The sequence below is a fragment of the Bos taurus genome, chromosome 13 (genome assembly GCF_002263795.3).
Source record: "Bos taurus isolate L1 Dominette 01449 registration number 42190680 breed Hereford chromosome 13, ARS-UCD2.0, whole genome shotgun sequence".
Taxonomy (NCBI): domain Eukaryota; kingdom Metazoa; phylum Chordata; class Mammalia; order Artiodactyla; family Bovidae; genus Bos; species Bos taurus.
In genome coordinates, this window is record NC_037340.1 from 70,921,327 (window position 1) to 70,947,367 (window position 26,041).

General features: G+C 39.3%; 1 protein-coding gene across 12 annotated transcripts in view; it reads right to left on the reverse strand.

Moving 5' to 3' along the window:
• The window catches only part of PTPRT (protein tyrosine phosphatase receptor type T), a 1,155,533-nt gene that overhangs the window by 224,007 nt on the left and 905,485 nt on the right, over positions 1–26,041 (reverse strand). For all 12 annotated transcript variants that reach the window (XM_025001262.2, XM_025001258.2, XM_025001261.2 and 9 more), the window contains exon 12: positions 22,284–22,557. In XM_025001262.2, coding sequence (XP_024857030.1) covers positions 22,284–22,557 — 274 coding nt within the window. The remainder of the gene's footprint in view (positions 1–22,283; positions 22,558–26,041) is intronic.

Here is a 26,041-nt window from a genome sequence, read left to right on the forward strand (position 1 = left end):
CTCTATTCTCAGCTCTCTCTCTTACCTCACTGTCTGCTCCTAATCCTTTTTCTTTTTTTAATTTAAATTTTATTTTATTTGGCCAGACATTTATCATCTGCTTGACCTCCAAATATTGGAGTGGAGTGGTCTCATTGTATATCCTTCTTCATCTGTGTTCCAATTTTCTCAATAAAAGGTTACATTTAGTTACAAGGCATTAAGTATTAAATCCTTCAGTTCAGTTCAGTTCAGTCACTCAGTCATGTCCGACTCTTTGCTACCCCATGAACTGCAGCACGCCAGGCCTCCCTGTCCATCACCAACTCCCGGAGTTCACCCAAACTCATGTCCATTGAGTTGGTGATGCCATCCAGCCATCTCATCCTCTGTCGTCCCCTTCTCCTCCTGCCCCCAATCCCACCCAACATCAGGGTCTTTTCCAATGAGTCAACTCTTCACGTGAGGTGGCCAGAGTATTGGAGTTTCAGCTTTAGTATCAGTCCTTCCAAAGAATACCCAGGACTGATCTCCTTTAGAATGGACTGGTTGGATCTCCTTGCAGTCCAAGGGACTCTCAAGAGTCTTCTCCAACACCACAGTTCAAAAGCATCAATTCTTCAGCACTCAGCTTTCTTCACAGTCCAACTTTCACATCCATACTTGACCACTGGAAAAACCATAGCCTTGACTAGATGGACTTTTTAAATCCTTGCTGCTGCTAATTCACTTCAGTCATGTCTGACTCTGTGCAACCCCATAGACGGCAGCCCACCAGGCTCCCCCGTCCCTGGGATTCTCCAGGCAAGAACACTGGAGTGGGATGGCATTTCCTTCTCCAATGCATGAAAGTGAAAAGTGAAAGTAAAGTCGCTCAGTCGTGTCCGACTGTTAGCGACCCCATGGACTGCAGCCTACCAGGCTCCTCCACCCATGGGATTTTCCAGGCAAGAGTACTGGAGTGGGATGCTCAAATTTCTAACAATGGTATTCCAGAGATTCGGGCACATTTACAAATCTCCAAAAGAGAACTCTGTTACTCCCTTCCTTTCTATGCCAGATGTTATATATCTACCAGTTTTCCCCATTTCAGTAAATGTAACCACTATCTATCCAGTTGATTAAGTAAAAAAACCTGGGAGTCATCTTTGATTCTTCTAGTTCCATAATTTCCCACAAGCAATCCACAGTCAATTCCTGCTGACTCTTAATAGTTGAAGAAAATGGTAACCATCTAAAATCAAATCTCCCAACTTATCTTTCAAAAAAACAAAACAGGAAAACAAGAAAAAAAATAAAGTTATACATAATTCACAACCTCAAGATCATTAAAATACATAGAACCCTCAAAACGTCACAGTCCCTGTTAGTAACAAGCACTGCAGTTGAATGAAGTATTTCTAAGGCTCTCATCATAAGCTTTTGCGGAGAGCCAGGGCTGTAAGGAAAAACAACACGAAAGAGAGAAAAGGTAAGCTGGTAGAGGTCATAAGGTTTTATAAAACGATCTTCAGAAAGACCAAGCTCCTATGTGTGAAAATTCTGAAAAAGAATCCTGCCAGAATAAGGAACTGACTACATGAAAACAACTTGTAAAGCCATACATAATTCAAGGTGGTAATCTTCCATAGGTATCATTTATGGGGGGAAATAGGGTAAAAAGAAAGGAGCAGTGTCTCTGGGAGACTGGATAATGAAAAGGAAAGAGGCAAAGGGGGGAATTTTAAGACTCTGTAGTCAAGACAGAATAACAACAGCAACAACAAGTCAGAGAGCACACAAACCGTCATTTGTCGTAATACAAAAAACTCAGTCATCCATTAAAAAAAGACACAGCACTACCTTATCAGAATATATAATCCTTTTTTAAATTTAAATTTTATTTTATTTGGCCAGACACTTTTCATCTGCTTGACCTCCAAATATTGGCGTGGTCTCATTTTATATCTCTTTTCATCTGTATCCCAATTTTCTCAATAAAAGATTACATTTAGTTACAAGGCTTTAAGTCTTAAATCCTTATGATGCTCAAATTTCTGTTTCTAACAGTGGTATTCCAGAGATTCAGGCTCACATATCCACCTACTACTGTGTTTTTGAACCTCAAATTTACAAAATGAATAAGTGGAAGGAAGCAAATAAAGCTATTATATAAGAAAAAAACATAAAAGTCAAAACTTCCCAAGTGATAAAAATCCACCTCCTCTCCCAAAATTAAAAATCAGAAGAAAACTGTAACACAGTACACCAAACGGAATTAAATCTTCTCAAACAACTTTGAATTAGAAATGTAAATATTAACAACTGAAATCCATAAAGAATTAGCGAAAAAAGAGGGCTGACTGAACTCAGAGGGGAAAAGAAAACAAAAATAAAAGCACTCAGAAATGAAGATTAAATGACAAGATATCCAAGGGAAACTTTTAATAAGGGGCATTGAAGAAAGAGAAAGACAATCAAGGGAATGAAAATGAGATCAAGAATAAAGTAACAAGGGTCCATGAAAAAGGGCTTAAAGAGAAGAGAAAGAAGATCTGATATATGTATACTTGAAATCCCTGAGAAGGCAGATTAAGTAATTAAATAAGCAAAAATTTGTAACAAAAATCTGAGGAAAACATATGAAGAGATGACCTGAGGCTACACCCTGAAAGGATTCAAAGACCTGAAAGATCTATTCCAAGATCCTAGAAAAACTACTGAACTTAAAAAAAAAAAGTTTCCAAAGACTTAAGGCAAAAAGGATCAAACAATTTACAAGGGCAACAGAATTAGGCTATCATGAGCTGTCTCCAAAGCAACATACAGGACAAAAAATATGAAGCAGCATTTTCAAGAAACTAAAAGAAATTATGAACCAAGGATTTTATAGCTAGCCAAGTATTTTTCAATTAGCAAAACTATAGGAAAACAACTTGCAATATTCAATCACTCAGAGATTCCTGTACTCATGAGTCTTCCTTGAGAAATATAACAGAAGATAAGCTTCATTCAACAAAGAGATGACTGAGGAAGTTTTGGCAAAAGGTTTGATGGTAAGCGTTTAATATATTTAATTGTAAATCTCAGACTAAATGAAGGTAGGGGCATGGTTGAAAGCAGAATATGTAAATGTTATAGTTTCTTGAAAATAATGGAAGTAAAAATGAGAGAGAGAAGAAACAGGGTAAGAGAAGAAAGATGAGAGTGGAGTAAGTTCATTGACTGCTGTATGGGCAATAGAGGAAAGTCAAGGCACACCATAAAAAATGGACAAAGCGGTGATGTCTGCAAGATGGCAGAAGAAGCCTGTACACTCCTCTTTCCAAAGAAACATCATTTTGACAACCATCCCTGGATGACAATGCCTTTGTGGGAATTTGGAAGTCCAGAAGAGAGGACCCAGCCCCCCAGTGGAGCAAAAAGTCTCACAACAGAAGCACTAAACAGCCACACTTTTTACCTTTTCCCCAAAGTGGCCCAGCTCAGTGCCACGAGAGACCCCACAGGGGAAACGAGAGCGTTGGGAGTGACCCACTCCCCCAGCTATGCCAGATGCTGCCCAAGAGGCCTATTTCTATCATCATTTCAGTTATCTGCTGAAAACTGAGCGGATCAGCACGGATGAATAGCATGGGGCAGTTAGGACCTGGGAAAAGATAATGTAGTATATACAGATGATAGACTATTAATGACCTTAAAAAGTAGGAGAACCTGTTATTTGCAACAACATGGATGAACCCAGAGGACACTAGACTGAGTGAAACAAGACAGACACAGAAGAACAAATACTGTATGATTTTACTTCTATGTGGAATTGGGGCAAGCTGAACATATGCAGACAGTGGTGGTTGCAGTGGCCAGAGCGTAGAGGAAATGGGGAGATGCTGATCCAAGAGTTAACAGGGTGCATAAGTTTTGGAGGTTTGTATATTACTTGCTTTTCATACTTGGAATTTGCTAAGAGAGTAGATCTTAAGTACTCTCACCACACACAACAGTGACTATGAGAGGTGATGAATTTGTTAATTAGCTTGATTATGGCAATCATTTCACAATGGAAGGAAGGGTGAAGGGACAAATTAGGGGTATGGGATTAACAGATACTAACTACTATGAATAAAATAGATGAGCAACAAGGATATACTGTATAGCTCAGGGAATTACAGCGATTATCTTGTAATAACTTATAATGGAGTATAATCTTCAAAAACATTGAATCACTATGCTGTACACCTGAAACTAATATAATATTATAAATCAACTGAAAAGAGATTTATAATTTTAAATTATAAAGAGATTTATAAATTTTAAATTTATAATTTATAATAACTTCAAAAAGAACCCAAAACAAACCATAATGCCCATCATGTTGTACATCTTAAATATACACAATTCTTATTTTTTAATTACACTTTAATAATGCTGGGAAAAATGCTGGCAGGAAGAGGTTAAATAAGAAAGGATAAAATACATTGAAAAGTATAAGAAAAAAGATAACTATTAGAACAAAAATAAAAAGCTTTCTAAACATCAAAAGAAATTTTAAAATAAAAGAAGAAAACACATCAGCAAGAATTACAGAATTAACATAGTAAATTATGATATAAAGAATATGTGATAGATTTGAAACCAAACATAACAGTCACATCAACAAACGTGAATGGGTTTAACCCATATAATTACATGGGAAAGATTTCAAAGGTCTCATAAAGCAAGACCCAACTATCTGGTATATAAAGGGCTTCCCTGGTGGCTCAGACAGTAAAGAATCTGTCTGCAATGCAGAAGACCTGGGTTCAATGCTTGGGTTGGGAAGATGCCCTGGAGAAGGGAATGGCTATCAATATTCTTGCCTGGAGAATTCTGTGGACAGAGGAGCCTGGCAGGCTGCAGATCATGGGGTCACAAAGAGTCTGGCATGACTCAGAGACTAACAGTTTCTATTTCACTTTCGTATCTAAAACAAAGTCATTCTGAAAGACAACAATAAAGGAATGAGAGAAAGTATAAGTGGCAAAAAAAAACAAAGAATAAACAAATGAACAAAAGAAAGCTATAGCAGTAATCCTGATATCAGAGTTATAAAATGCAATTTAAAAAGTATATACATATACATATATATATATATATAAAACAAAGAACACTTTACTGTTAAATCCACAATTAAAAAGAAAGGTAGCAGGCGTGAGAATCTATGCACCAAAAGCCACAATGATCACCTTTATGAAGTAAAAGGAGAAGAAGGGGATGACAGAGGATGAGATGGTTGGATGGCATCACTGACTCGATGGACATGAGTTTGAGCAAGCTCTGAGAGTTGGGGATGGACTGGGAAGCCTGGCATGCTATAGTCCCTGGAGTCACAAAGAGACATGACTGAGTGACTGAACTTAACTGATGAAGTAAAAACTACAGAAGATACCAGAATAATAGAAGACTACTGTCAATATAAGACAGATCAAGTGGCAAAAAAAAAAAAAAAAGGCAAGGATACAGAGAGCTAAAATAATTAAGCAGATCTTGTGGCTATGTGTCAAACCCTACAGCCTGATATCAGAGAAAGGCCTTCTCCTTATGAGCGTATGAAGCATTCAGAAAACTTACCATATATCAGCTAATTAAGAAAGCACTGCTATGTTGAATAAAGTAGAAGTATTTTAAGAAATATTCCATGGATATAATATAGTAAAGTGATAATTAAGAGTATGAAAGAAAAAACCTAAATAGGTCCATCCACCTGGAAATTCACAAAATAATTTCTTTTGGCTAACTTCTAGGTGAAAGGGGAAAGTGTAAACAAAAATTTAAATATTTTTAAACAAAATGATGAAAATGCTACATATTGGAATCTATAAAAACCATTTAAGCAGTGACTAAGTAATATCAGTAAAATGAAAGAATGAAAAAAATAAGTTTTCATCTAGAAAAGAAAGAAAACAGGAGCACAGAAGGGAATAATAAAGGCAAAAGCTGAGGTTATTGAAATAGAAAAGAAAAAGATACTAGAAAAAGGAAAAAAAAAGAGGAAGCATCAATATATAAGGATGGCAAGAAGGAAATAACCACTGAAAAAGAAGAAACTTTTAAAAATGAGACAGCTTTTCAGACCTCTGAAAATAATTCTGAAAAACTAAATGGACTTGATAATTTCCTAGAAAAGTATAGCTTATAAAATAGATTTGATTAGAGATGAAAGCAACAGGTCTAATTTCACAGAATAAATAGAAGAAGATATTAAAGAACTACCTCAGAAGAAAAACACCCTGCTGAATTGTTTTCATAGGGAATTTTCTAGTAGATTTTTTTTTTAATTTTATTTTTTTTAATTTAATTTTATTTTTAAACTTTACAATATTGTATTAGTTTTGTCCAACATCAAAATGAATCCACCACAGGTATACCCGTGCTCCCCATCCTGAACCCTCCTCCATCCTCCCTCCCCATACCCTCCCTCTGGGTCGTTCCAGTGCACCAGCCCCAAGCATCCAGTATCGTGCATCGAACCTGGACTGGCGACTCGTTTCATACATGATATTATACATGTTTCATTTGCCATTCTCCAAATCTCCCACCCTTTCTCTCTCCCACAGAGTCCATAAGACTGATCTATACATCAGTGTCTCTTTTGCTGTCTTGTACACAGGGTTATTGTTACCATCTTTCTAAATTCCATATATATGCGTTAGTATACTGTATTGGTGTTTTTCTTTCTGGATTACTTCACTCTGTATAATAGGTTCCAGTTTCATCCACCTCATTAGAACTGATTCAAATGTATTCTTTTTAATGGCTGAGTAATACTAGTAGATTTTTAAAGATAAGATAGTACTGACAGAAATTGTTTTACAGCATGGAAAATGGAGTTCTGTTTTTTTAATTAATATATTTTTTAAAATTTTATTTTATTTTGGAGCATAGTTGATTAACAGTGTTTTGATAATTAAAGGTGTACAGCAAAGTGATTCAGTTATTCCCACATAGGTTGTTAACATAGTACTGATCTCAGTTTCCTGTGCTATACAGCAGGTTCTTGCTGGTTATCCATTTTAAATATAGCAGTGTGTACATGTCAGTCTCATGCTCCCCAACTATCCAAAAATGTTCTCAGTTTTAAAAGAAACCAGTATAACATTGACACCTAAATTTAGGGGAGATAATACCAAACAAACAAACAAACAAACACGAGGGAGAAATTATAGACCAATCTTAATTTTGAATGTGTAAAACTACTACATAACATGTTGGTGAATTGAATTCAACACTGCATTGAGAAAAAAAAAATGCTATGACCAAGTGGAATGTATCATAGAAACGCAAGAGTGGTTGGATGTTAAGAAATCTACTCATATAGTATACTATATTAGCAGATAAAAGGAAAACTCATATTATCTCTACTAAGGAAGAAAAAGCATTTGACAAAATTTATACCCATTCCTTATTTAAAAAAAAAAAAGCTCAAGAAAACAGAAATCGATCACTTAATGGAAATCTACTAAAGGCATTCTCTTTAAGATCAAGAGTAGGATGACCTCCATTTCCACCACTGTTTTACATCATATTGGAAGTTCTGGTCAGTGCAATTGGATAAAAGAAATCAATTAGAAGCATACAGATTGGAAAATAAACTTTAAAACATTTGCTTGTAGATGATGTAACAGTATATCTGAAGATTAACAAAGAGTCAATGATAAAGGTAGCAGGATATAAAATTAACATATAAAGTGAATAGTAACCACAAACACAATTGACCTCACATAGAGGCTGCCATGCAGCAAACTCATCCACAATGGCAACAAAGATTAAATACTTGGTGTTAAGCTCAGCAAGAACTGCAAAATCTATACGCAGAAAACTTAACGACAGTCCTGAAAGACACAAAAGCAGACTTGAACAAACAGAAAGACATTCTCTGTTCTCAGCTAGGATAATTCAACATCTTAAAGATATTAGTTCACCCTAATTAATGTAAAAGTTTAGTGCAATTCCAGTTAAATTACTAATAGGCTTTTTATGAAGCTAGAAAAGTTACCGCTAAAACTTTTATGAAAAAATGAACACCCAAGAAGAACGAGGAAAGCACTAGAAGAGAAAATCCAGGTTCGGGGACTTGCCTTATCAGATGTAAAGGCATTGAGCCTTTACAATTAAAACTATGTGGTACTCCCTGGAAAAGGAAATGGCCACCCGCTCCAGTATTCCTGCCTGGAAAATTCTATAGACAGAGGAGCCTGGCGGGCTATCATCCATGGGATCACAAAGAGCTGGATAAAACTGATTGTTCACACACAGACACACACACACACACACACACAGTGTGGTATTAGTGCATAAATAGTCAAATAGGTGGGTGGAATACAATTTCAGGTTTTTCCAGAAAAAGACACAAGAACATATGAAAATTTAAAATATGAAGAAAATGGCACCTCAAATTATTGGGGTAAAGATGGATTTTTTAATAAATGTTGCTAGGACAACTAAACAGACATTTGGGAAAAAAGATAAAATTAGACACATACTTTATACCATGCACAAAAATAAACACCAAACATCAGAAATGTAAATGTGAAAAACATTTAAACTTGTATAAGTTCTGGAAGCAAACAGGGTGAATTCTTTTATAATCTCGGTATAAGAAAGGCTTTTTCACAATGTCTCAAAGTCTAGGTGTAACTTTAAAAACTGAAGCATTTGACTACATTTTCAGGGGTGGGACAAAAATATTATAAGCAAAGTCCAGAAAATTACAACATATACCACAGATAGAAAGTTAATATCTTAAAAATTGTGGGGAAAAAGGTAAAAATCCTGATAGAAAATTGGGCAAAGACAAACACATATAGTTAAAAATTAAATAAAAATATGTCCTAAATATATGAAATGATGTTAATCTTATTTTTTATAAGAGAGAGGAAATTAAAGCTACATTGTGATACAATTTCTTCCTACAACTTGGACAAAAATTAGTTAGACCACACAAACTATTGGTGAGGCCACAGAGAAACAATTTGAAACACTGCTGGATGAGAATTGATTCAGCCTTTAAGCAAGGGAATTTAAACACATCTATCAAAACTAGATATTTGTCTACCTTTTTATCCAACAATTCCTCTTCCAGGAATATACCCTGAAGACACACTTTTTACAATATATATTAGAAAAAATATATATGTACACAATACTTTATTGCAGCAAAATTTGCATTTGAAAAATATTGGAAACAATCTATACGTCCACACATACAAAGTGATTGAGTAAATTAAGATACATCGACATAATGGTTGGGAAGATCGCCTGGAGAAGGAAATGGCAACCCATTTCAGCACTATCGCCTGGAGAATTCCATGGACAGAGGAGCCTGGTGGGCTACAGTCCATGGGGTGACAAAGAGTTGGACATGACTGAGTGACTAACACTTTCATTTCACTTTTCACTTTCATCCCCACACCTGCTCAGTGCAAGCCCTGAATAAATGATTGTTGGATTTTTATCCTCATCACTATCATCAGAGAAGAGCATGACCAACGATGACACAATTTTTCAGAATAAACAAATATGGACAAGGTATGGGAAACCAGGTTCAAGACATGGCTTTGACCTTGGACAAATCACTTCCCCACTCCGGACTTCAGTTACTCATTCTGCAGAAAGAAAGGAACTGCACACCCTATAAGCTCCCTTCCAAAACTACATCTCATGCTTCCCATTCCTCAGCATCAGGACTTTGATGGAGCAGCTGTATAAATTATCCCCTAATTGGGATGTCAGAACCGTGGTTCCTCTGGGCCTCATGGAGAGAGGCTTCAATCTTCCACCAGGGACTGGAGACTCTCAGGACTAAACCTGAGCTGTCCTTCATGCCTCCCTGCACAGCTCTTATCTGACCTTAATGATCCCCACTCTCAGTGAGTGATCCTTTGAGCTGTAATTACTAATTGATGTTTGTAAAGTCTTTGAAATTCTCAGGTGACAGATGTAATCAAAGGCCAATTTATTATGATAATTGTTATTAGTACAGCTCCACATTATTTATTGATGTTAACGGCCGGGCCAGCAGGTGTTTCAAGATTGAGCAGGGGACTGAGGCTGGCCATGTTTGCAGGGAGAAAGAGAACAAATGTGGATGTGGTGGGGAGGGCTGGAGGTCTTTTAGGGGCTCCTGCTGGTCGCAGTTCAGCCGGATTCTACTTTGTGTGGTTGTGACTCAGCATGAAGCATGGCAATAACTACAGGACCACCTCACAGCTTCTTACACGTACAGGTTCAAATCCAGGTCCATCTCTTGCTTCTGGAATGTGCTTCAGCAAATCAGAGCTGCTCTGAGTCTTGGCTTACTCATCTGTTTAATGAAGATACATACAGTATCATGTTTGCTGTGGCTGGATAATGGCTTTGAGGTAAGTAAAAGTGGATGTGAGAAGACCAGCTTGTGGGGGTGGGGGTGGGCTTGCTGAGGTTTCCCAAGGAAAAGATGATGGTATTCAGAATGAGGATGGTGGCACTGGAGATGAAAAATGTATGTGGATGGGAGAGAATATTAGAGTGGAGAACCAGCAGGACTTCATGACAATTGGAAATAGATAGTGAGGTATATCTTGGGTAACCCAGACTTCTGAGATAGAAAAGTCTGAGAGATGTTTTTGAAGGGAAGGAATTATTTTAAACTGCCTACTATTTCCCTCAGTCTTGGGTAGATTTATTTGAATCTCCCCTCAAAAATGCTTCCTGACAAACTGAGTTTTTGAGTTTGCAAAGTTGGGAGCCATGATGAAAAAGATGGAACCTGACCCAAATTTAGCCTTCAAGGAGGGCCTACAGAAGAACTAACTTCCGCACATGTCCTTCTATAAACACAGTATTCCTGACCTTTCTTTTGGAATCTCACCCTCTTTCTCTCCTTGATGTATCAGGTAGGTCAGCTGGTACCTTTGCATACCCTGGACTTCACTGATTTTACTTCTCATTCCTGATTGAGCAAACATTTTTACCCCATCTGTCTATTCAAATGTTTGTGCATTCAGATTTTGCTTTTTCTTTCTTCAGTAAATCCCCACATCCTGCCTCATACTTATCACCAGTAATATTCTAATAATATCTGACCCGAATTCAGTGCTTATTGACCACAAACCACTATGATAGGCATTTTAAAATGCATCATCTTGTTAAAAATTTACAAACATTTTTATATGGTTGATACTATGGGCATCAAAATGTTCTGAATGAGAATGAGACTCAGAGAGTCTAAATCACTTGTCTAAGATTGCATAAGGTCATTGCCAATCTACGCAATTGGAAAGACCCCATGCTAGGCATATTTATAAAAAAATTATGGGGGGGGGGAAGCTTTGAGAACCATTAGTCTTATTTAATGGCATTAATGTATTAATGCTGCTATACAGCACAAGAAACAGAATCCTTGAGTGTAAGTGGCTTCGTTAAATTTCAGTTTACTCTTGTATGACAATACTGTTGGAGAAGGAACTCATGGAGTGTGTGGGCACAAACGATACTGTGATGTTAACTGGTATCTCCTCAAGGTTCCTTACATAAGGATACATGCGATACATCCCTCTCATAAACAGCAGGCACGTGTTTCTATCCAGTAAGAGAAACTATGCGAACCTGCCAGATGCCCCTTTTTGCCTTGGCTTCCAGGAAGCTCAAGAAGTAGAAGCAATGTTCTCCTTCATTAGCCACATAGACTATAACTCTGGCCCAATGATAACCTTTCTACCAGTAAGATTCTTGGGTTAAAATTTTAACTGAATATGGTTACATATTCATATGTACATGAGTACACTCACATATGTACATGAATATTTACATGAATATGTACATACATACACCCACATGCTAAAATGTTTATGTGAATGGAAGTCGATATGTATATACACATAATGCTGAATTTCTACCCACAAATTCATACATATCCATGTTAGCAACACCTTCCTTTGAAAGAATGTGCAAAGAGTTATCATTCCTCTTATTTATTCCTCACAAAGATCCCTGTGAGTTTGGGTGGTCATATCTCATCCCCACTTGACTGATGTGGAAACTGGAGTTTAGTAGACCAACATCCACTTCATGTAGCTATAAAATGACTTAAACTCATGAATCCATTTGCCAAATTCAGAGTTTTCCCCACTTTTTCACCATTTGGGAGCCAACTGGGCTGAACTTCATGGAGACTCTCCATTTGGAAGGGGCCTGATAGAGGCAGAAAATCTGCTGTATGGAAACTTAGGCTGCCATTTCCATGAACCTTTGGGGGATGGGTGTCTGGAACATTGAAGCCTTGATTCAGACTGACAAGATTATCAGCTGTCAACATTTGAGTAACCTTCATTTCCTTATCCAAATGAGTTTAAAATATTGCATTGAAAAGAAAATGTTCTTGGTCCCTCAGCTCTCATACCATGATAATAAAATCTGTAGGAACTGTAAGTGAGTGAAATAATAAATTAGCAACCTGGGAGAGCTCATCTTGGTATTTGTACAAGGTGACACTTGGGGAATTTCTCTCCATGTGGAAAGAGAAGTCTGAGACCTAACAGGGCTTCAACAGAAATTCAGAGCTTTCTAGAGCAAGTGATAAGACTCAAAGGGTTGAATGGAGACCTGGAGGGAGACATGCCCAAGGGGTTTGGTGATCCCCAGGAGAGAGAATCCAGTGAGGACTGGGAAGGAGGCCTGGGCAGGTAGATGGGGCATGGAACCCAGCCTCTGGGGACAGATAAGAACTAGGCAGGGACGTTTAGCAGACCAAAGCTTTCCAAAGTGGTTACAGAAAGATGTGATGATAATCCTGGATTCCTAATGTTCATTTTTCAGTTCTCCTTCCCATTTTTCACAGAGCTAATAAAATCCAGAAATATGTTCCTGACATAGGACTATGGCAATGGAGTCTGAAAAAGGATATATGGAGGCCTTTGATTCACAGTTTTTTGCTACATTGGCTCAGCCACTGATGGTTAGGAGAGATCTAAGGTTTTCAGATGCCTCTCAAACACACTGCATGGTAGACTTTGAAGAACCATGGTCTTTTAAAGTGGAACAGTCTGTTGGACTCTGTGGGAGAGGGAGAGGGTAGGATGATTTGGGAGAATGGCATTGAAACATGTATAATATCATATAAGAAACGAATCGCCAGTCCAGGTTTGATGCAGGATACAGGATGCTTGGGGCTGGTGCACTGGGATGACCCAGAGGGATGGTACGGGGATGGAGGTGGGAGGAGGGTTCAGGATGGGGAACACATGTACACCCGTGGCAGATTCATGTTGACACATGGCAAAACCAATACAATATTGTAAAGTAATTAGCCTCCAATTAAAATAAATTTATATTAAAACAACAATAATAAAGTGGAACAATGTCACAGGGCATGCTAGACATTTCTTGACCATATCCCCATGGAGGTAAACAGAAAGTTGTTAGCAAAATTCTTCCATCTGTGTGAAGTAACTGAGATACTATGAGATTTCATGATGCTTCTGGTGGTACAACCCATGCACTGATTTAAATGGAGTCACTTTGTGAGACCAAACAAGAGCCAGTGTACGTGAAAACATTTCACTAGTGTTTGGGATGCAGGAGGTGCTCAATAACAGCAAGTTCTCAGGCTCTGTGATAGAAACTGCACAGGTACTTCAAGAGTAAGTCTTGTCAATTATGAGAACTTGAAGGAAAAGCTTAGGGCACAAGGGGAAACGTGTTGGCCATAAGGGACATTTTCAAGCATCCCGGTCCTTCCTCTATGCACATAGCAGGAAGGCACTGCTTCATTCCTTTCTGAAGTTAAGCATGACCACATGACCAGTCTTGCCCATTGAAATGTGAACCTGCTGTGTATCATTCTGTGTGGAAATCAGTGCCTTAACTGCCACATTTTCCTTCTCTGCTTTGGTGATTGTGGAGGCACAGATCAAGGTAGACTTTCCATCATCTTGAGTCCTTGAGTAACTAGGATAGGCAGAACCCCTATGCTGACCCATTTTGAAAATGCAGAAGGAGGGGGAAGTTTTTTTTTTTTTTTGTCAATACACTGAGATTTCATGGTTGCTTGTTACTACAGCATAAATTGGTTTATCCTAACCAATACAGACTTCCTGGTGGCTTCTCATGGCTCAGATGGCAAAGAAACTGCCTGCAATGCAGAAGACCTGGGTTCAATTCCTGGGGTGGGAAGATCTCCTGGAGAAGGAAATGGCAACCTGCTCCAGTATTCTTGCTTAGAGAATTCCATGGACACAGGAGCCTGGCAGGTTACTACCCATGGGGTCACAAAGAGTTGGACATGATTGAGTGAATAACACTAACTAACCAACCAATATATGAGTTTTTTTTTACAAACTCCCTCATGGAATCTCTAAGACTCAAGCCATGTGACCTCCTGTGAGATCTTAACTCTAACCCATTCAAGTTTGGGATTTCCACATCTTCTCATTCTATGGTCCATCTGAGCTTTTTTTCATGTGACATGTGAACAGTCACTAAAGTAAAAACAGAATCAGGAGATGAGGTTGGGAGGGGCAAGATCATTCTCCAAAGACACAATCAACTATATCAAAAGATTCAACACAAACAAATGTTGGGCTTGGAATCATGTATGAAAAGTTAAACTAAGAAAATAAAGGTTGGGGTGGGCTGATAAAGCAATTGGGTCATGGGGAATTAAGGCAGTCAACAGCTGTAATGACGTGTAAAGACATGAAGTCCAATTCCTGAGGCCCTCCAGAGTTAGGAAGTGATTTGCTTCTGTGTGAAGTCTATGGGACAAATGGCGATGTATCAGGTGAAGGATGCTTCAACCCTCCTTTCCCTCAAGACAGGAGCATCAGGAAATCAGTGAAAAAGAGAGAGAGAATCAGAACTACAACAACGGTCATGGATGCATTATATGTATTGTCTCATTTACTCTCCCCACATTTGGGGGAGGTATATCATTAATCATATTATATATCTTGGGATGCTAAGAAACCAGCTCCAGTTCACACATCTGGGAACAACCATAACTCAAAGCTAAGCCTGTCTGCTGCCTGATCTTCTTTCTATCCCGTGCCTCACTAAAACCACCCATGTGCAAATATTGGCTTAACAGGGGGTGGACACAACTATAGTTTCTTCCAATTCATTCAGAGAGAGAATTTTTCCTAACCCAGCTCTACCTGGATCATCCCAACTATTATAATGTGATTATACTGCAAACACGAGGACTCATTCAGAATAGCATCTGCCTTCCAACTGCTCTCAAGAGTTCAGAAGCTGGAAGAGGAAATGAGACATAGAGAATGATCACCCTTCTACCTCCCACTTCTCTTATTTAGCTCACCATTTGGCAGAGGCATCATGCAGGTTAAATATGCCCCTGCATGATGAAAAGGATTAGCAAGGAAAGAGTCTTCTCTCTGCACAAATAGAACAGACACAACAGCACTGCCCCCAAAATGGGGGCTTCTGAAGGATATTTGCATGAATTTGCCACACTTGTTTTGCATTCAACCGTTAATTATGGTCCTTTCAGCTTCACAATCATGGCTAATGGTGGTGGGGATGCAGAGAACAGTGGATTCAGCAGACCTCATTCTGGGAAGAGTGGGAAAGAAACAATGTAAAACTGCACCCACCCGCTGTTTACAACTGAGACAGCTACTCTGGGGTACCATTTGGAAGATCTGGAGGAAATCGAGGCTGCCCAGGAGCCTGAAGCTTGGGAAATGAGACAGCTGGGCAAAGTATTACTGCTATGATGGAAGGAAGGTCCTTTATGGCTCATCTGTCTATGGGGAAAATAGCTCTGAGCCATCTCTCTCATGCTACACTGAATGGAAATTCAGACTTGACTCACACTTACTTGGTGCCTTTCAGTATTCGAGATCATTTCTCATTTAATCTTTGAAATGACTGTGTGAAGTGTGTATTGTGATTTCAATTTTATAAGTGAGGAAATCGAGACTCACAGACAACAAGAAACAGTTTGTACTCTCATCCATTCATCAAATGCTGACTGTTATACTATGTGTTAAATACTGTACTCAGTATGGAGAATTCAACAGCAAACAAGAGTTCCTACTTCCTGGAGCTCTAAGTTTAATGAGAGAGGCATGCACTGCAAACAAACAAACAAAAACAAGTGCAATTAAAAATACACACAGTGTTGTAAAGAACAGGTCAACAAATAGTGAGGGCTGATGTGGATGGTTCTTAGATAATATGGTTGGAAAGTTCCCAGAGAATATGACAATGAAGATGAGACCTGAAAACTGAAAAGGTCCTAGTTCTTCAAGGACTGAAGAAGAGAGTCTAGGATAAAATAACAGCCTGTGTGAGACCCCTGGAGTGAGAAAAATATCTTGGAATGTATGAGAAATAGTGTCTTAGAAAATGGTTCAAAGGAGGAAAGGTAGTTGAAATGTAGCAAGCACGGTTTAACTATATCCGGAGCGCAATGCCAGGTTCTGGGCATTTCTTTCATGGAGAGCATTGTAAAAAGGAGTCTGTCTATGAGAGAACAGAATAGATAAACAGAATGAAAGAGGTACAGAAATCATGCTGCTGCTGCTGCTAAGTCGCTTCAGTCGTGTCCGACTCTGTGTGACCCCATAGACGGAAGCCCACCAGGCTCCCCCACCCCTGGGATTCTCCAGGCAAGAACACTGGAGTGGGTTGCCATTTCCTTCTCCAATGCATGAAAATGAAAAGTGAAAATAAAGTCACTCAGTCATGTCTGACTCTTAGCGACCCCATGGACTACAGCCTACCAGGCTCCTCCATCCATGGGATTTTCCAGGCAAGAGTACTGGAGTGGGGAAATCATAGTATATGAGAAATAGAAGTAACTGCATATTAAATATCAATGCAGGATGGTCTGGGTGGACAGGGATTCTGATTAATACTGTCATATTTTCTCCAAAAGGCTGACATAGTAAAGAACAATTTGATTTGTTCAAATCAATACAAGTGTCCAAGACTACAGAGTTAAGGAGACAGAATTTGGCTTTATAGAAAGGAGAAAGTTCTAACTATTGTACTTGTTTAACAAAGGAAGCAACTTTTTCCTCCAAAGAATTGCAGTGGTCAAGCTGAGGCTATATAATGCCTTGCCAAGAACATTTTATTAGAGATTTCTGTGTTGGCTTCTGGTGTACATAAGATGACACTTCAAAATCATCCAATTCTAAAGTGCTATAGATTTGTAATGGTTGTACCCAAAACAAATGGTTACAATATGGCCTAATTCCTAAGACAGGTGCTGAAAGTTCAGCACCAAGGACAGTGCTTCAACAGCTGGGACTGCCCTTTGCTATTAATATTTATAAGAAAGCATAAATAGGCAAATGAGGTATTACTAATGTGATCAAAATTCCCAACCTAAGTGCCTGTAAACAATTCACACTTCATGAAAGTGGCTGAGAGGACTCTTGAGTACCTTGTCTCATAACGGACATAATACTTGGACTCTCCATAGAGTTTTTAGGACTGGACTGAATTATTCCACATTTATATAGTTCACTGTGGAGTTTACCAAGTGTCTTTACTCTCATCCTAATAATAGTTAAAAGTAAAGGAGTGACCTCCACATTTCTAAACCTAATAATCTGACATATTATTTTACTTCTCCATCCCTCCTCCCCTCCCCCTCCCTCCCTCTCTTCCCTACTAGAATATAACTGCTATGACGGTAGGGATTTATTCATCTGTCTGGCCTACTGCTTTATTCCAGGCGCTCAGAGACAAAAGTGCCTTTTGGCAGGGCACATATTGTGCTTGCTAGATGTTTACTTAGTTAATCAATCATATCTAATTAAATTAAAAGTCACACAGTTACTAGGGTTTTATGTGTAAGTAGTCTGACTGTAAAGGCTAAATATCAAGACACTCTGCTAAGCTGAAAAACTGTCTTTACTATTCATAGAATATATATATATTGTCCCTAAAATTCTCTTATCTTGTTCTGATGTTCTCACTGAAACTTTAGATGGAAATGGAAGCAATGAAATTGATTGATAGTAAATCATTCAACCTTGCCCACAACCATCCGGCAACAAATGGCCATTTCTGCTTTCCTTTAATTCATTTTAATGTAATATAACTTTGCCCTAACCTTTGTTTTTAATCTTCTAGAGATATAGATTTGCTGAATTCTGGTTTTTACTTGACTCAAGACATTTTACCCCTTCATGAAGAGAGCTAAGCATCACTTTAAAAAAACCAAATAGAGTGCTTCTGTTTTCTGGCTTGCTTTATAGTTACTGATTTTCATGTTTACTTATAGTTTCCTTTGTTTCTTCCCTTTTCTTTGTAGATTGCTGTTTTCTGGCTTTCTATGATAGATTGGAAGGCTGCCTTTATGTTTTAAAAAAGAATACTTAAAAAAAACCTTAGTATCAAAAATAAAGTAGTCATTATTTATTCCATCCTGTCCAAAGTGGGAAAATTAGCAGATTTTTATTTACATTCATCAATTCTTCAACTCTTTCTCAGTTTTTGTTGACACAAGAGTGAATTACAGCCCCAGATAACAGCTGTAAATTTTTTTTTATATCTTCTCTTTAAGTAATCGCTTTTTAATATTAACCTCTTTGCAATGTGTTTAGAACAATTATTTTAGCATTAATATGATATTTAGTTAGTTTCCAGGTTCACTGTGTGTCTTTTTATTTCATATTTCTCTCTTTGCAATTTCTTTATTTTGATTCATTGCTTGCTCAACTACTGTCTGTATGATTTTATAGAAGCAGGGCCAATGGGAGCCTCTGGATGGTGAGAATGTCTTTGTGATGTGTTTACACAAGAGCAACAACTTGGCTGATAAGAAATTTGCAGGTTATAACGTTTTCTTCTCAAAAATCCTCCAGGCTTAACTGCATTGTCTGCTCCCCTTTATGATATGGAGCAAGCTGAGGGACCAAGCAGAGACTTGTCAGACTGAGGATGACTTTCCCGTTCCTATGTCTCTTTCACCCAACTCTTTTCAGTAAAAGTTAATACTATGCAATAATTTGAAATGGTGCATAGTTTTTCTCTTGCTAGAAAGATACAATACTCTGAGTGCCCGGCTCCCACAGCTTTTCCCTCTCTGTTCCTGTGAGGCCGATTACACCCTCAAGACTCCTGGCATAAGCATCCACCCAATTCTACTCCTGCTCAGGCTTCACTGCAGCCAATCTTAGGTCTCAGATGAGGGTACACATGGTGTGGGATCAAAGGCATGAGTAACTAAATGATTGTGTTTATCTTGGAACCAGGAGTAGAAACTGCCTCTTAGATAGCTTCGGAGTGGGGTGACCTTTTCCCCTAAAGGCAAACCCTCATGTCTTGAAAAGGGGAGTCTAGGGCTTCCCTGGTGGCTCAGTGGTAAAGAATCCCCCTGTGAATGCAGGAGACACAGGTTCTATTTGTGGTCCAGGAAGATACCACATGTCTCAGAGCAACTAAGCCCATGTGCCACAACTACTGAGCCTTTGTTCTAGAGACCACGCATTGCAACACCTGAAGCCTGGCCGCCTAGAGCCAGTGCTCCACAGCAAGAGAAACTACCACAATGAGAAGCTCACACACTACAACTAGAGAGTAGCCCCTACTTGTCACAAGTAGAGAAAAAGCTCGTGCAGAAGACCCAGCACAGCCAAACTAGTTTTTTTTTTAAAGGGGATCTATTGTATGACGTCTGGGGAGCAAGACTTCCAATATTCCTCCTATCTCATCTGCTGCTCTTCTAGGACCTACCATGCTCAGGTTGGAGAAATTGCTCCTGGGGTCCAGTTTCCTAGGTTCTGTAGACTTGGTCTGTTGTTGGGTTTTTAGGAGAATCTTGGGAGGAATGTGATAGCAGGTGACGTGAATGCAGCTATGATTCTGTTCCACAGCATGGAAACCCAACAGCACTTCTTGACATGTTGCCAAGAGCAGGGAAAGCCACTCTTTGTTAGGGCTGTGCTGAACCAAGAAACTGGCTAATATGGGATACAGAGATGGGCTCCCAGATGCTTCTGGCCATCGTGACTTCTTCCTCCTCAGTACATCAGAGCGTTGTATGAAGAGGCCAGATCACAGGTGCAAGGCAGTCTGGCAGCTTCTTTTTGTAGTTTTATACTCTCTGTGAGGAATGTTCCTTGAACCAGTAATGAATGCAGAAATGAAATACCAATTTGGAATCTATAAATGGTTATGTGGACATTTTAAATGTGAAGTAGTTTCTCAATCCAGGTTTCTCATAAAGTAACGACTGCCACTAACAGACTAGACTATCTTGGCCACCCAGCACCTACACAGGCTATTCTCTAAGAACTTCAACAACAAATTTTTCTTTTGTTTCAGGTTTTTCTACCCCAGTGAGCCTCTCACTTCTCCAGACACACTGTGGAACATGACACACACCAGATTCCCTTGTGATTATAGAAGCTCTTCGAGGGCACATACTACATAATCTTGATATGAACTACAGGGCTTAGCATATGTCACTGTTCATTATATATCTGCTGAATGAAATATGGCAACCTGGAATATGTCCATAAAAACATCATAGGCAGAAAATCTTGAGTATAAGAGGAACTAAAGATAGTTAGCTTGCAGAACATAAGACCAGATGGGTTTGTGTGTGTCTAGAGGAAAAGTGAACTGAAAAAAAATACCACCTAAGAAGGTGATTGCATTGGCTCTACTGGGACCTAAAAGTATGGATCAAGAGCAATGGGTAGAAGTGTTAATAAAAGATATACTTAAGTCAGTTAAAAAAAAAAAGCCCTCAGTCACAGCCCCCACAAATATCAGCAAGTTATCATATAAAAAAGTAAGGAATTTGTTACTGGAGTTATTCAAGAATAAGCACTGACATCGTCAATTAACAGATGCTTGAAAGGGTGTGGAAGAAAGGGAACCCTCCTATGTCGCTGATGGGAATGTAAATTGGTGCAGCTACTGTGTAGAATATTATGGAGGTTCCTTAAAAAAACTAAAAGTAGAGTTGCCATATGATCCAGCAACTCCACTCCTGGGCATATTTCCCGAGAAAACCTTAATCTGAAAAGATACATACATCCTAATGTTGACAGCAGCACATTACAATAGCCAAGACATGGAAGCAATCTAAATGTCCATGGACAGCTGAATGGATAAAGACGACGTGGGGCACACACAATGGAATACCACTCAGCCATGAAAAGAATGGAATAATGCCGTCTGCAGCGACGTGGACGGACCTACAGATTATCACACTAAGTGAAGCCAGTCAGGCAGAGAAAGACAAATACCATATAACACTTATATGTGGATTCTAAAAAAAATGATCAAATGAACTTATTTACAAAATAGAAACAGACCCACAGACGTAAAGAACACGCTTATGAACATACTTATGGTTACTAAAGGGGAAAAAGGGTAGCAGAAGGATAAATTACAAGTTTGGTATTAACATATAGAAACTATTACATAAAAGACCAATAAGTAAGAAGGTCCTACTATATAGCACAGGGAACTAGATTCAACATCCTGTAATAAACCATAATGCAAAAGAATATGAAAAATATATGTATATATAACTGAATATATATATATATAGATATGTTACTGAATCACTTTGCTGTATACAAGAAAATAACATGACACTGAAAATCAACTATACTTCAATTTTTTAACAAAGGAATAAACATTAACATCTGTTAACTGTGACACTGTTATGTTGACTGAAGCACTGTCTTGTATGTAGGGGAACGCAGGGAGATACTGGATGACCTTTCAGATTCTCTTCTGCCCTGTGATCTTGTGATGTTATGACTGACACCTCTTATTAACAACAGCAGCAAAGAAACAACTGACACAGAAAAGGTTATCTTATTTTTGGGAGAAAAATATTTTCTAATGTGACTAATAGGAATGAGAAAGGGGTTAGTAGTCACTGATTAACTAAAGTATGTATGCTTAGGGCATTCATAGAAATCACATTTATAGGTATTCTTTTATAGATGAGAAAATTAAGACTCAGATGTGAATATGATTTGCCCAAGTGAAACACCTTTCCATCCTCTAATTCAGCTGTCTGAGAACATTTTGTGTAAAGGGTCACAGAGTAAATACTTTAGGAGGCAAAGTAATCTCTGTTGCAACTACTCAAGTGTACTGCTGTAGCATCAGAGCAGCCATACACTATGAAAATGAGTAGGCATCACTGTATTAAAAAAAAACAACCCCCTCCACCCAACAAAAGGCTGATCTGGATGCTTTGATCCATGGGCCTTAATATGTCAACCTCTCTCTAAAGTGATGCTGCCTTCTCATTTAAGAATGGGAAAACAAGGCAAGAAATGGCCTCCAATGGCCATACTTACTCCGTTTGCTTTGCTGAGGGCCTGGAAGTAGATGCTGTAGCTTTTCAGAGGGGAAAGAGGAGGGTTCCAGTAGCCATTGTATGTCTTGTTGTCACCCACTGTAAATGGCTGGGTGACAGGCAGGTTGGCAGGCTTCAATTCGGCAGCAAAGTAGTGTAGGGAATCAAGGCTGGAAGCGTTCCTGTAGCTCACTGGCACTGAAAAGCACTCGATGATGTCAGCTGCCCTCCGTGACTTCTGAAGTCGCTCCTCCTTGACAACCAGCTGATAAACACTGAATAGGAAAGAGGAGAGGCAGATGAGCAACTCTGTGGAGGGATGAATTTGTTATTTACCATCATCACTTCTATGACTGAAACCTCCCTCCAGAGTTTCAGACTTCTAAACCTGCTGCTTTGCAGAAATAGATCTCCATTTAGATATTCCAAAGGGCTGGTTCACACTGGGTATGCCCAAAATGCAACTCAGTTTCAACCCCTACAAACCTGCATGTTCCTCCTCCTCCATTTCTTTCCTTAGTGAGGGGAGCACTGTTCATCAAGTGGCTAGATCTTGATTCTGGGGCCTCATCCTTATTTCCTACTTCCTCGGTTTTCACTCTGCTCCTCTAATCAGCGAGCTCTGTTGACTTGACATCAGCAATTTGCACCCGCCCTTCCCCTTTGTTCTCCTCCCTTTATATTGTAGAGGTGGGGCACTTCCCCATCTCTTAGCTGAACTCAGCAGGTCTCTTTGCCTCTAATTTATGTGATCAACTCACCAGTCAATCCACTGACCTCCCTAAACATAAACACTCACTCTTCAAGCACTTTCACAGGCTCTCCATTATCCGAATGAGACAATCTAGATTCCTCATCCTGGCACTTGGGGGCACTTTGTGTCTGGTTTGTAAACTACTTCTCAAAGAGTCTTATGGTAGGTAGGCCCCTGACTGCAGCTGCTCCAGAACCCCTGCTACTGCACAAACATCCTTTGGAAACTATCCCATGCCATCACCAACTGGTGCTTCCTCCACCTGCAGTGCCCTCTCATTCTACCTACTTCTGCCTGTGGAAGCCCTTCTCTGAAAGCTGAGCCTATCTTTCATCTCCTCCATGCAGCAGGTCGAGGTCTTCCAAATGTGAATGACTTTCCCCCTACTCAACTCTCCTACCACTGATTAATGGCTGTCTGCCTGGGACAGCAATAATGTGAGCTTGGAGCTGCTGTTTCTCTGGCTGGACAGTGACCTTTAAGACAGCGGCAGTTGTGGCTTAGTTATCTCCGCTTCACTCTCTCTCTGTCCACACACTGTTCAGCAGATTGCCTGATACCTGTGTGCTGATCAGTGAATACTTGTTCAAGTGGACCAAACTGAACTAAATTGAAAAGAAGCCCAAAACCCAATCTGATGAAATGTAGAAAACCAATTCAAGCGAAAGTGATTCCTCTAAGCTCCTGTCTAGTGATCGTGCACATTTCCTTCAACTTAGAAGGATGTAAGAAGCTGTTAATGTGTGAAGAGAGATGCCCAAGCCTTTATTAAACACCAACCATAAGCCAAATGTGTAGGCTAGGGAGAGAGGCAAATCATCTCTCCAGGGGTTAGTCAGCAACCCCACTGCCCCTTCCTCTCCACCAATCTGGTTACTGAGGACTCACTTGTCAATTCAACCAAACTCAGCAGCCAGACTAGAGATGAGGGTGCTGAGGCTGCGAGGCAGAATGCCCCATGAGTGTCAAACTGCAGCAAGAGTAGAGATCCAGACTCTCAATGCATAGTTCAGTATCCTTTCTTTTTCTCTACCTTCCTTCCTACTCCATAAGCCAACGAAACAAACAGAGGGCCTTGCAAGCATTTTGTGTGTTTGTTTTCCTCAGCGGCTGAAGTTGCACAGCTCCATCCCACCCCGCCTTGTCTGAAATCACAAAGGCTAGCAAAGGATATTTTTTGGGGGGTTAAACTGTGTTGTCAACATACGGTTTCCATACAATTGGGATTAATGTGCCAGAGCACAGCCAGCAGCCCCCTGAGGCCCACTGTGTCTGCAGCTTGTCCATTCAGAGGCAAATGTGCAATTGCAGCCGGAAAGCTGTAAACTATTTTGTCATATAAATCTTTCTGCCAGGAATCTAGCCTCTCTGAAAGATCTGGGAGCTCTGATTAAGGAGGAGGAAGGGGAGAAAGAGTCACGCGAAATGTGCAACCTTCCTTCCCTTGGCACACATGCTTTAAAGGACGAGGTCGGGGAAAGAATCAAGAGAGTGGGCGTTATTTGTGTTTCTGTGCTATCTTCACTCTCATCATAATTCTCTTGAAAACATATTTATTGAAGCTCTTTTCGGCATGCTGGGGATAATTAAATCACACCTAAATGAGAACACCTCCCGCAATCATACCTCTAGGGTTGGAATAAACTATTCAGGATTATTTGTAAAGAGAAAGGATTTTATTTTTTAAGTAGAAAATCCCGGGGAGTATGAGCAAGAGTACTGGAGTGGGTTGCCATTGCCTTCTCCGATGAGAGAATAACGTATTCTTATTCTATGCTCACCTCACAACATTTACTCATGTTTCCCCTCCTGCGACACCTTCTCTATTTCTCTCAATGAGAAGGTGGACATTGATGACCATATTTTCTTCATAATTTTTTTTAAGGGTCTCTTCTTATAGGACCTGAAACCTGGGCTGTAGCTTCATCTCAACGCATAATGCCAAGGCTCATCTGCACCTCTTTTCATCTCCTCACCTTTAATGTCCATCATTCATCCTCTTTCTAATGTGACTGACAACCCTCACCCCTCTCCTTCCTTGACTTTTCAGACCCAGGCTCGCTGGAAACTTCTGTATCTTAGTTTCAATGTCTCCTGAGACAAGACACCTCTACTCTGGTCCCAGATCCAAGACCCCAGCTCTTAGAGGAGTTGTCTTAGATGCCTTTAAAAGCAAAACCTGTAGGCACCTCTGCAAGCTTTGGAGAAGCTGGACCTAATGCCTCTTCTGCTGTTCAGACTGATAGGTTAGATGATGACTCATGCTTCTCTGACCACTCACCACTGAGGGTACCAACATCCTTTCAGACCATGACCCCATCACAGACATATCCTGTGATGCCCTTTCTCTACCCGGGGAAGAGGCTTCTAGTCAGAGGCTGAATCCATCCATGGTCAGTTGATTTCTGACAAAAATTCCAAGACAATTTGACGATAGAGGAATAATCTTTTAAGCAAATGACGCTGGGTCAACTGACTATCCACACGCAAGAATCTAAACTTAAATTCACATTAGACATTTCTCTGTACAGCAGTAATTAACACAACATAATAATCTATACAATAAAAAACCCTGTTCACAAAAAATAAAAATTAAAAAAAAATAAGTTCACATTATACACAAAAACAGAGAGAACACATCATAACCCTAACTGTCAAAGCTAAAGTTATAAATTCTCTAGGAGAAAACATAGGAGAAAATTTTCATGACCTTGGATTATGGAAAGGGTGTGTGAGTACACCACCAAAAGTATGATCTGCTAATGGAGGGAGGGAAAGATCAATTCGATATCATCAGATTTTTAAAAAATTGGTTTTAGAAGGTGCTATTCAACAAATGAAAAGGCAAGCTACACACTGAGAGAAAATATTTGTAAACTGTATGTATGATGCTCTCATCCAACATACATAATGATCCATTAATAGTGAATAATAAAAACACAAATTACCCAAATTAAAAGTTGGCAAAATATTTGACTAGACATTTCACTAAAGATAACATACAA